This window comes from Artibeus jamaicensis, unplaced genomic scaffold (assembly GCF_021234435.1).
Source record: "Artibeus jamaicensis isolate MK-2021 breed Jamaican fruit bat unplaced genomic scaffold, CSHL_Jam_final contig_519, whole genome shotgun sequence".
NCBI lineage: Eukaryota > Metazoa > Chordata > Mammalia > Chiroptera > Phyllostomidae > Artibeus > Artibeus jamaicensis.
The window spans coordinates 31,941,376-31,954,471 of NW_026521871.1; the positions used below are offsets into that span (position 1 = coordinate 31,941,376).

At 35.5% G+C, this 13,096-nt stretch overlaps 1 protein-coding gene across 8 annotated transcripts in view; it reads right to left on the bottom strand.

Annotated features, from left to right (window-relative positions):
- Positions 1 to 13,096, bottom strand: part of ANKRD28 (ankyrin repeat domain 28) — a 201,318-nt gene that overhangs the window by 123,071 nt on the left and 65,151 nt on the right. For 6 of the 8 annotated variants that reach the window (XM_037143954.2, XM_037143950.2, XM_037143952.2 and 3 more), the window contains one exon: positions 814 to 897. In XM_037143954.2, the coding sequence (XP_036999849.2) occupies positions 814 to 827 (14 nt within the window). In that variant the 5' untranslated portion in view covers positions 828 to 897. Of the gene's footprint in view, positions 1 to 813; positions 898 to 2,026; positions 3,496 to 13,096 lie in introns of those variants that run through there. The other 2 variants (XM_037143949.2, XM_037143955.2) reach the window with 2 other exon arrangements.

Below are 13,096 nucleotides of genomic sequence, written 5' to 3' on the forward strand. Positions count from 1 at the left end.
GAGGACTAAATTATGAAAAATGTACTGAAAACATGTTTAAAGTAAATACATATATATTGATGAATTTGATATTACAGTAAATTATATATCTTCAGCCTCAGTTTAGTAAATTAAAGAAAGTAATGGCCACAGGAAAACATACACAGAAAGGAAATTATTCATATACCTACTCTCCCTAAAACTCGCCCTTATGCCAGTTCTGAAAGTTAAACACTGTACCTTTAAATTTGCAGACTTTTCAAACAACATGTCTTTCTTTACTGAGAAACTCAAACAGATCAGTCTTTGCGTATAATGCTTGCCAGGACTATTTAGAGGAAAAAAAACCTGATCTTATAATCAAGTTAAATATATTTTAAACTTAATAAAAATGTCTTTTATTTTGAGTTCACAAATGAGAACCCCACCTGAAATGTATACAAGTAATGAACAGCCAAGTGTCAAAATGACTGCATCTTACTTTCAAATGGCATTCAGCAGACTATATATGTGTGTGTGAAAAAACCATATATAATCTATATAAATATAAAAAAGTAAATGTGGCAAAATATATTGAGTATTTTTTGAACATTTGTTAAAAATTTTAAAGTAGAAAGCTAGGGGAACAATGGCCCCTCACTGGCTGCTAATTCTCTTGTTTTTTAGTCATTATCCTGAAAATGTGACCAGTTCCTTCCTTTTCTGCCTCAAGAAGCTTCTAGCCTCATTTAAAACAACTGTTACAGAATTGTGTTATGTCTTTTAAACAAAATCTAACTCTAACAGTTTTTAAAAGAAGACTGAAAGACAGGTATCAGTGAATTAATTGTTTACCTGGAAGTTAACATCTTCCTTCTTAAATATTAGTGCTCGAACTTCATCAGGATCTCCATTAAATATAGCTTGCACCAGTGATGGCTAAAATATAAGAGAGTAATAAAAACATTAATCACAACACATGGATGATTCTAAAGATATTTCCATGTAACTTTTAAATCTATAATTTTTCTTCCCTATAGCAACGATGGTCACTTGATTTTCAACATTAACTAAAAGTATCATGAAGTCAAATCACATGAAAATACAGGATTCCTCCCTAGGGGAGGGGGAGCAGGCCTGATTTAAAAAAAAAATTCAAAATGACCAAAATTAGGCGGTATAATCCAAGTGCAAGCCCTTTGTTTATATATACAGTATAAAGAAGCTTCTGCCAATTACAATACGAGGGTGACATCTCAGCCTCTGCTTGTGGGCCACAACGTGTCAAACAAGCAGTTTCCAGGCAATGCTGAGGCCAGGCAGAGAAGGCTTCTTTGAAAAGTTCTGTTTGTGGCATCAAGTAACTTGCATGGGTCTGCATTACATGTATAAAGATATAAATCTAAAGAAAGAAAAGCTGGCAATTTATGAAAACCACTACTATTCAAAGACCAAAAAATACTATATACCTGAATAACATGAAGAGACAAACACGTGCATGTCTAAATATAACAATTTCTCAATCAACGACATGGCCTCTCTGATAAGGTATCATATTCTACCAGTCAAACAAGAAGGCAATTAACAGCAGCATTAAAAATAAAGTTAAGGATAAAGTCTGATTCTTTTCCTATGAAAGTCTTGCATGTAAATATACAAAATTCATTACAGAAAAAGTCTGCGTCTCGGTGTTGCTGGCAGCAGTCAACCTTTCCTAAAACACGGAGTTTCTCATTCTTGTTACATCAGTTTTTAAAACCACAGAATGAAAACAGAAATGTAGTTGCCATAGCTACTATTCTAAAATTATTTTTAAAGTCTTTTAAAAAGATTAAGAGAAAGATTAAGAGAGAGCACTTAAAATCTGAAGTGTTATCTAAACATCTGAAAAAGTAAAAATCAGAAATGTACACATTTTATATACAATACTGTATCATATTTATACAACTATATTGTTTTGACTCCAGTTTTTAATGAAACTAGTGGAAACTAACTTATGCTTATTCTTAAACATAAAATTTACCCTACTTTTAGTAGAATACAGTAAACATAAACTCTCATATCTTACCAATACATTTCCAGAAGGTGGAGCATGTAGGGATTTACTTTCCTGTGGCAATTTAGAAATGAATGCAGGAGATTCATCTTCTACCTCCTCCAAAACAACAATACACACTCGACTCATTCGCTCTTCTAAAATACTAACTTTCAAGCTCTATGATAAAAGTCACAGTTGAAAGAGCCCAAGTAGTTTTTCCTCCTGTTCTGTATGACACTTAGAATCATTCTCTGTACAGCACAGCTGGTTTTTTAAAGTTAGTAAGTACTACCAGAAAAACTGAAGTTTAAAATTATGACATAACTTACAACTTCCTAAAACTAACAAAATTCTGTTACTTTCTGTTGGATTATTATTGCAATACTTAAAAGAAATTTCACACCAATATGTCAATTAACTAAAAATGAGTCCAGTACAAGCTCACATAAAAGTATCTTTTCCCTACCAAAATTTCCGTCTCACAGAAATTTACTTGCATAAAAAGATCATTGTGTTGGGTAACAACACCACGCGATGCAGAATGAAATGAGAAACAACTGCGGTGGCAGAGATAATTACAGCTATACCCACTCTTGCCTGCAAGGTCATATAGTTACCAGTAGCTGGCTTGCTTACAATTGAAAATAAAAAATAAAATCTCACTATTCTGTTTCCACTTCTAATTTGTCTTCATTTCTTCAGCTTCACTGGCTTCATGCAGGTACTATCCAGAAAAAAAAAAAAAGACAAAACATCTAGAGCTCAGCACAAATTCTTAAAATGTAGCTCAGAGGCTGACAATTCTTTCTGTGTTTGGAAAAAAGAAAAAAAAACCACTCTGCATTAATAGCAAAGCTGCAGTGCATTTACATTCGATGAGTCAGACCACCAGAGACAATAGGACTCTTGGTACTAGAATACAGCTTGATTAATCCAGATATTCCATATAATAAAAGAAACACAGATAGCTTTATTCCCATCGATAGCACAAGCAAGGCAGAGCGTTCATTCTTTCTTCATCAGGCAGTTGTCTGTAGCTGCTCCAGCAAAAGGGCACAGGCACCAGGCAGAAATGGTGTTAGCGGGGAATCCTGAAGGCATCTGAGCTCAAATTACTGCTTCAGGCTTTTCATTTAAAAAAGAGAGAGAGAGAGAGAAAACTCCATAGTTTATCATTCCAGTGTTTCCTTTGATCTCCACATGAATACGGCTTCCATTAAATAGTCTTCATTCAGAGGAAGAAACAGCAGACTGTGCATCTTCTTTGAGCCAACTACTTTATTCAATCATCTGCCTCTGTGCCAATACAGTTTCCTTCCACTGTGAAAACCGCTACAGTTATCCTTTTCAGTAGATTTCAGATTGCTTTCCTGGTACTCAGATGATCTTGCAAAATGCCACTGACACCTCCGAAAGAGTAGGTCCTTAAAAAATATCTTCAGAACCTCAGGATTGGCCCCACAGAAGCTTCTAACTGAGCAACAGTCTGAGTAGCAAAGACTGCAGAACCGCAGGACGAAATGCCTAGTAATGCTCACATGTTACACTTACCAGAGATCTGAGCTACTGCTTGGGATGTAACTTCCTCTAGAAGCAGAAAAAATAGTGCTTTTGGACTGCCTTTACAATCAGAAGGCTCATGCCAGTTCTGTGACTAATCCAGATCAAACTGAAAAATTCTATAACTGAAAAATGAGTGCGCTTTTAACATTTTCCACTAAAAGCCACAAGAAAATCTGGTGTACTGCCTCTGCTGACTAACACTGGTTTCAGCAAGTAAACAATTCCAAACAGCTTAACTGTTTTCGTATGTTACAATATAGCAAACGTTTAACCCTATAAAGACAGCTGCATGAAGAAAATCTGCAGTGAATCCATATATGAGAATTAGAAATGAAGAAATATTTTAGGCAAATATAAAAACCATGAACCTAAGGTTTTACTCTTACCAAGACCATTTAAAATCTACCAGATGTACATTATTTTCAAGGATGCAAAGAAGTTTAACCAAAAGAAATTTAAGATTTACTAACAATTTCTAAGTTGTAAAATTTAATCAAGTCATATTTTTAAAGAAAAAAATTTCATAATGCAGAAATCCTAAGTCTAAAATTCTATAGACCATTTAAATTTTCATTGAAGAAATTAAATATTTCTACTTCCCACCCAGAAATGGAATAAAGGCTTAAAATCTGTTAAAACATAAATTGTTTAAAGTCCTTACTACTGAATTACTTATGTTAAAGGCAAAGACCAACACAAAGAAAGCAAAGACTCTCCCTCAGCTATAAAATTAATATTCTCAAATCTGCAAGTATATATCAAAAACTTCCCATTTATAGTTTGGCTTTCTCCCCCCATTTTTTGGTTTACTCAATGATGCGGTTATTTCCTAACAGAAAAATTACACACACACAAAAAACCACAGTTCCTTCAAACTTTCTTTTTTCTTCTATCAACTAGCATTTTTATTACTAAACATAAAACTTATTTTGAACATTTATGATATACTGGGGTGCTGTATTTTGTCATTTAATACTTGCTACATTCTATTACAGAGCGAAAAAGAGACCCAGAAATTAAGTATTTTATCAAAAGTCATGGAAATCAGTAAAGTTGTGCCTAATTTCAAACACATGCTCTTCCCAATCTATTCTGTTTTCACTGAGTGCATGTATACACATGCTCAAGATCTTTGCAACCTGTAATACCGGGCTGTAAAAGCAATCTTAAAAGACAGGTAACCTATAACGGTTGTGAAAAGCTTGGGTAATAAAGGAATATACTATTTATTGGAATAATATTCCCAAACAAGTTAATTTTATTTATTTTTAATTTTTTAATTTATTTTATTGGGAGTGTATTGATTCCCAAACAAGTTATTTTTAAATGGTCACTTCAGGGCTGGCCTTACCTCATGAGTTGAAGCCAGTTTACTTATGAAAACAGAGAAAAAAAATCCCAGCATGAAACACACAGGAATGCAAGAATTTAAGTAAAACTACTAAATATCAGTCTATGTAAAAACCTGTAACCCTATTATAACTGTACCAAGATACTAAAACATGCTAACAATTTACATAGCTGTATTTTAAAATACATGAAATGGTTTAAGGCCAAATTAAAGACATGCAAATATTTTTTTAAGACATGCAAATATTTTGACATACAAAAATGATGTCAACCACCTCCAGGTGGCTAAATAGAAAATATCATCCTGATATTTGAAATATCTGAAAATGAAACCACTATAGTAGTAATATCCTATATTCTATCTTCTGGCTTCCCCTCCCCCTCCAAAAAGTCTTTTTTATGGGTAATTTTAGCTTGTTCTAAAGTAGTCAATGTATAAATGCACCCAAGAGACTTAAGAAGGTGATATCCTGATTCTTGTTCTATGTCAACTTCCACACTTATGGCTTTCCCAAGCAGAAAACGAGCTTCCTGAGGGCAGGAACTGTGTTATATACATGATGTTTCCTTTCACTTTCTTCTACCTCCAAATAATTTCACTGAAATGAATTCTATTTTATCACAAGACTTTGAAGACAGTGGCAAAAATCATAAAACACAAGGGGGGGATTCATACACACACAGAGTTCAATCCACAAACACAAGAGTCATTACATGCAAAATGAGTTTCGTATTCCTAGTAGATGAGCAACTTAAATGTAGAAGTTGACAGGATATAAAACTAAAACTAAGGGCTCATGAGTCAGCCTACCTCAAGTTCAACTTCTAATTCCATTATTTTTTAGTTGTGTCTTTAGGCAAGGCTACTTCACAAAATTTCTTCACACTTAAAAATAATTTCTTCACACTTAAAAACAATAATAACCTGCAGAGATTTTTATCCAGAAGAAATACTGTAATAGAAGTGACTGAGAATGCAGGTTTATTGCTGAAATACATGTACTGTAATTTAGTTTTCCACTAACAAACACAACCCTGTGACCTCAAGCAGGTTACTTAACCTCTCTGTGAGTAATTTCAACATCTATTAAGTAACATTAACAGAATATACTTTATAGTGTTATTCATATAGTGAAAAAGCCAATCATTATTATGGATAGTTCAGTATTTGAGTGATAGCCCCAGTGAAACCAGTGAGTGGGCTATCAACAACGTCCGTCCCCTTACGGGTGAGGTGTTTCAGACTGGTGGCTGGAGATCCCATCGTTAGTTACTAAATCCCCATCCTTTTCAGGCCTCTTAAGAGACTGACTGCAAGAAGCTAGTCTTACACTCCAATAACCAGACAAGACTTTACTAATTTGTTATTGGGGGGAGTGAGCAGCAAAGTTAGGCAAGAAGTAGGACTACAGGTTTTTTCTATTATTCCAGATTCACTATTTTGTGGTCTTAGGAAAGAGAAAGGGTAAAAAGTGCTGGCCCATGATACACTATATAATCAAAGTCAGATGAAAAATACTAAAGGATAAATATTTTCACATTTTTTATTATTTAAGTTAATAGCACTGTTTTGTATCTTCTAAATAAGATAGGCCCCACACCTCAAGGAACTCACATCTTATAAAAGAGATAGGTTAATAAGTATTTAAGGAATTAGGAACAGAGAAACTACTTATGAGAACAAGTTATTGTCAAAGACTGTGCAAATTAAGTTCAACATTGTTTATTGCTGTTGATGTTTTTCGGAAGAACAATAGTTAAGGGAATGTGCTTTTTTCTTGAAGGAGGTGCTTACTCTTTTAGGCCAAATCAGACGAAGGTGTTTAGTAAACCAACAGTTTTTCAACTCCAACAACTTCATAATCCTCCTCTTCTTTAATCCTATCAAAAAGCTTATGCCTACTCTTCATAGAATCAAGAAATGTTGTAAGGCACCTTTAAATCTTCATTTTACTGATAAAAATTTAATGTCCTGAAAGATTATCTTAGGTTCCTAATTTTGTAGCACTGAAATTTCTTTTTTGTCACAAATTATTTTTCCTTTTTGCATAGTGATTCAACCCAAAACTCAACTTATCTCTTGCAAATCTGTTAATCCACAGAATAAAATATTTTCCTCAGAATTAAGTGACTACTTTGTTCCAAGATAGCCTATGAGTATTAAAAAATAAAAAGCTTGTGTTGAATGATGGTAAGGAAGTGAGTTCAAACCATGTTTCAGAAATATTTCTCATAGTTCAAGAATACTAAACAATCATCCTGAACGTACACCTTCATCTGACCACATACATTAGAAAAAGTCTTATGAAGAGATTTAAGAGAAAACAGTAAAAAAGCAAGGAGGGGAATTTAAGAAATTGCTGCTTTCTACAATGCTGGTTGGAATTCCTTGGAATTAGTATAGCCCTGCAAAAATGTCACTTCTACCCTTGACCCTTGAATAACATGGGATTGAATTGCACAGGTCCACTTATATGTGGGGTTTTCAATAAATACTGAAAGTGTATTTTTTCAATAAACACTGTATTTTCTATTCCTTGTGATTTTCTTACTCATTTATCCAGCTTTAGTACAAGAATACAGTATATAAATGAATGTGATATACAAAATATGTGTTAATTGATTGTTTATGTTATCAGTAAGGCCCCTGGTCAACAATAAGCTATTATTAGTTAAGCTACTAATAGAAATCAAAAATCATACATAGATTTTCAACTGTTCAGGGCAGAGGGAAGGTCAGTACCCCAATCCCATATTGTTCAAGAGTCAGCTATATATTTAAAAAATGATGAATTCAAATTTATTTTAAAGATCAGATTTAGCCCTGGCTGGTATGGCTCAGTGGACTGAGTGCCAGCCTGAGAACCAAAGTGTCACTGGTTCAATTCCCAGTCAGGGCACGTGCCTGGGTTGTGGGCCAGGTCCCCAGTTGGGGACACCTGAAAGGCAACCACATAGTGATGTTTCTCTCCCTCCCGTTCTCCCTCCGTCCCCCTCTCTCTAAAAGTAAATATTTTAAAAAATAAAAAATAAAAATAAAGTCCAGATTTAATTCTCTGCCTATAATGTATTTATAAGCTAGGCCATTTACTCAAAATGGCTGACAACCAATATTACTTGAGGATCTCAAGTGGTTTGATCCAACTGGTATGTTACAATGGTTAAATAATAAATTACTGCCCTGGCTGGTGTAGCTCAGTGGACTGAACACGGTCCTGTGAACCAAACAACCGTGGTATAATTCCCAGACAGGGCACATGCCTGGGATGCAGGCCAGTTAGCAGCAGGGGATGCACGAGAGGCAACCATACACTGATATTTCTCTCCCTCCCTCCTTCCCTTCCCCTCTAAAGATAAATAAATAAAATCTTTAACCCTTCCATCATTAATATTATATACTGCATATTGTTAACACATTATTAGGATTACATATTATTAGTCTGATATAGTCTTTGCAAAGACCTACCTATATCTAGCATCTAGTCCTACCATTTTCCATTCTACTAAAATATTCAGTTCTTAGGTAAATAACAGAGCCTCATGACAAACACTACATCTCTTGGCCTCCCTTATAGCTTGGAGCCACATGACAAAATTCTGACAAGCATTTTCAGTACAGGTGTTACGTAGCTTCCATAAAACCTCTTAAAAGGACAAATGGCATATCCATCCTAGTTCCTTGAACAGTTGGCTAGAAAGGATCTAGGTCCTTGAGGACTGTGAGACAAAACTGCCATAAAAGCCCTGGACAGTGTCATTCCTACTTTTACATTAGAGAGAAATAGTTCTGCCTTGTTGAAGCACTGTACTTTGAGTCTTTTACTTGGAGAAGAAACTAACTCTATGTGATAATCTTACTCTTCATTTAATCAGTGGGTATATATCCTTCCAGCCCTGTCCTCCTACCCTCCATACTTGAGTACAGTATAGCTACTCAAGTTTTCAACAAATAGAATTACAAACACCAGCTGCAAATTGTAACAGAAACAACTAGCTGATCAGAAAATAGCTCAAAGAACAATCCACTATATTATTCCGAATAAGAGAAAGAAAATCAAGAGGAAAATGGAAACAAATGTTTATCACAGATATTCTCACTGAATTCTCTATCACCATAGGTGGGTACAATTATACAAATTATACATGGGAAATCGAAGCTCAGTAACATCTAGTCAGTCAGTGACTCATCCACTTATCTGTATTTACTTATCATCTATGTGCCAGGATTTCTGCTAGGCTCAGAAAATTAAAATGACTAAATAGTCAATCTTTGTTCTAGTAAGAGCTCACATGCAAATAAATATTATATAACTAAAAACTGTGATAAACCATAGAAGAAAAAAATTGGAGGGGAAGGACCAAAGGAAGGTCCATATGGCCAGAGCAAACACTCGTGAGGGACAATAATGTAGCTGGAAAAATAGGCAAACTCAGATTATATACAAACTTGTACACCACGCTATAAAATTTGAATTTTTACTTAACTTTCTGAAAATGATTAACAATGGAAACTGGATGCAGCACTGAGGGAGAAGAAGGTGTTCACAAACAACTCCTAGGTTTTGACTAAAAAAACTAGTACTTACTAGAGGCTAAGCAATTTGGGCCTTCTTCATTTTTCAAATTTAAAAAACGAGGAAGATGGTTTATTATTTCATATCTAAGGTCCCTTCAAGATCTAAATCGGTTTTAAAGTTTTTTTAATTATTATTTATTTATCTTTAGAGGGGAAGGGAAAGAGAGAGGGAGAGAAATATCAATGTATGGTTGCCTCTTGTGCGTCCCCTGCCGGGAACTGGCCTGCAACCCAGGCACGTGCCCTGACTGGGAATTGAACCACGATCCTCTGGTTCGCAGGCCCATGATCAATCCACTGAGCTACACCAGCCAGGGCCAGTTTTAAATCTTAATCCAAAATCCGTATCTTTGCATCTACCCTCATGATTTGAAAATGAAGTGTCAACAATCCCACCTAATTGTAGGTGGGAGTGAAAAAGTTCCTAAAGGACAGTGAGATGTGGTTCAAACTCTAGTACAATGAAATAATCCAAAACCTTTTGGCAAGAATATTTTCAAAACATTCACCAAAATTACAATAGCAACAGACTCAACATATATTTAATATTAATGTTCACATTCTCCTATACGCACTACTCCAAGAGATTACACAATGTCATATATCTTCTTCCCTTTCCAAGGCCTTACATACACTGATAATATTCTGAATAAATCCAAAAGCACAGGGAACAAAACCAAATATAAACAAGTAGGACTACACAGTACTAAAAAACTCTGCACAGCAAAGAAAACCACCAACAAAATAACAAGACAACCCATGAAATGCGAAAAAATGTACAATCCATATATCTTGATCAAGGTTTACTTTCTAAAATATATAAGGAATTCATACACCTCAACAGCAAAAACACATGTACAGCTGATCCTTGAACAACACAGGCTTGAACTGTGTGGATCCATGTATATGCAGAGGTGGTTTTTTTTTTTTTTTTTTTTTTCTTTTTCAGTAAGTAAACTGGCCCTCCATATCCTAGGGGTCCGCATCCATGGATTCCTCAGACAACCACAGATCTTCTACAGTACATTTGATCTGCGGTTGGGAATCCACAGACACAAAAGGGATTTCTCCCATGCCATTTTACGTAAGGGACTTCAGCATCTGAGGATTTTGTTACTTGGGGAGCACCTGGAACCAATCCCCCTCAGATAACTGAGGGACAACTGTAGTTAATCTGGGGGGAGTCAAAAATCATACAAGGAATTTGGACTGTTGGAGCAAACCCCCATGTTGTTCAAGGGTCAACTGTAACCTGATTTCAAAAATGGACATAGGACCTAACTAGATATTTTCTAAAGACATACAAATGGCCTACAATACATACATGAAAAGGTGTTCAACATCACTAATCATTAGGGAAATGCAAAGCCAAACGACAGTGAGATTTTACCTCATCCATGAGAGGATGGTTAGTATCAAAAACAGGAGATAACAAGTGTTGGCAAGGATATGAAGATAGGGGAACCCTGGCAAACAATATTTTGATCTGCTACTGGGAACACAAAATTACTGTTTTGAACCACAGATGGCTAAACCCTTGAATGTGAAAACAGCAGATATAAGGGCTGATTGTATTTATTGGGGGGAAAAAACAACAAAACATAAAAGGGCACCCCCATAATTCAAACCCACGTTGTTCAAGGATCAAATGAACTATACTTGCCACAAATTCAATCACTGGTAAGAATGCGACATATGAATATATTGATTGGTACTGGTATATAAAGATACCTTCTAACTGACTATCTTCCAAGATACCCAGGGGCTTTTATGAAGCTATTCATAAACTTCACTGTTGCTATGTTTTCCTCCTCTACTGTATTGGAACAGTGCTTTCTCAAAGAAACTGAATGTCTGCTAAACAAAATATCAAAACTTACTCTTGATGATTATATTTTGGAGAAAATGATTGAAACATTTTAACTATTTATAATACAAGAATAATAGTTTACCTACCCAAAGAATAAGAAAGTGTCATCTAACGGAACTATAAAGTGAGACACACATGTACTTTTAAATTTCCTAGTAAAACTATTTTAAAATGGTGAAATACATTTTAAAAATCCAAACAGTTGATGCTTGAACACAGTATTACGGGTGCTAAACCCCCAGGCAGTCAAAAGCCTGAGTATAACTCTGAATCCTCAAAAAGTTCAGTCCTCCCTTGGTATCTACAGGGGATTGGTTCCAGGATCCCCCGTGGGTATCAAAATCCCTGGATGCCTAAGTGCCCTATGTAAAATGGCATAAACAAAGCATACAGTCAGTTCTTTGCATTCTCAGACTCCCAACTGCAGACTGAAAATGCCATTTTTGGTCTTGACTGCTGTGGCTCAGTGGGTTGAACATCATCCCACAGACCAAAAGGTTGCCAGTTCGATCCCCAGTGAAGGCACATGCCTAGGTTGTGGGCCAGGTCCCTGGTTGGGATGTGCAAGAGGCAACCAATCAATGTTTCTCTCTCACATCAATGTTTCCCTCCTCTCTTTTTTCTCCCTTCTCTCTCTAAAATAAACAAACAAATAAATAAAATTGGTTTTTGTTGTTTTTTTTAAAAGCAGCCCTGACTAGTGTGGCTTAATGGGATGGGTGTTGTACCACAAAGGATAAGGTCACCAGTTCAATTCCCAGTCAGGGCACATACCTGGATTGTAGGTCAGGCCCTTGGTTGGGACATGCAAGAGGGTAACCAACCAACTCATGTTTCTCTGGCACATCGACATTTGTTTACCTCTCTCTCCCTCCCTTTCTCCCTAAGAACAAATAAATAGCCCTGGCTGGTGTTGTTGCTCAGTGCACTGAATGCTGGCCTACGAACCAAATGGTTGCTGGTTCAATTCCTGGTCAGGGCACATGCCTGGTTTATGGGCCAGGTCCCCGGTTGGGGTTGTGCAAAAGACAACTGATCTATGGTGCTTTCACACACCAATCCATGTTTCTTTTTCTCTTTCTCCCTTCCTTCCCCTCTCTCTAAAAATACAAATAAAATCTTTTAAAAAAGTTAAATAAATGAATAAATAAAATCTTTAGAAAAAGAAAAAAGCAGAGCATGGAAAAATATTAGAAAATATCATACTGTATAACACTGGCTTAGACCTATGAGGACCAGCTTTTTAAGAGTTTAGCTGTTCTAGACAGAAACCTGACATGCCATCTATGTTACTGTCTTAAGAAAAAGAACAGTTTAGATTTTTATGGTAGCCCAGAGTCAATAATATCAATAAACACTATTTAGACTGTTGTACAGTAAAATAACATGAGAAGCTAATGGCCATAATTGACTTTATACTTCTGAATGGCCCACTAATTCTCTTTTTTCTTTTGTCTCTTCCCTCAAAACACATACACACCTCTAATAATTTTATTGCAATAGCAACCCTGGCTTGAGGGCAACAACATATTTTCTTATAAAACAAAAGACATGAATTTCATAGATGCCACTTTCCTCATTATTCAGAAGACTCTTCATTACATTAGGATTCCATACGTTGGCTAGCTGTTAGCATATTACTTCATTTCTTTAGATTCCTTCATTTTACTACTGGAAATAAAACTGAGTAAGTAATTTTGATAGTTAATTTCAGTTCTAACACTTCATGTCCCTTTTCTCA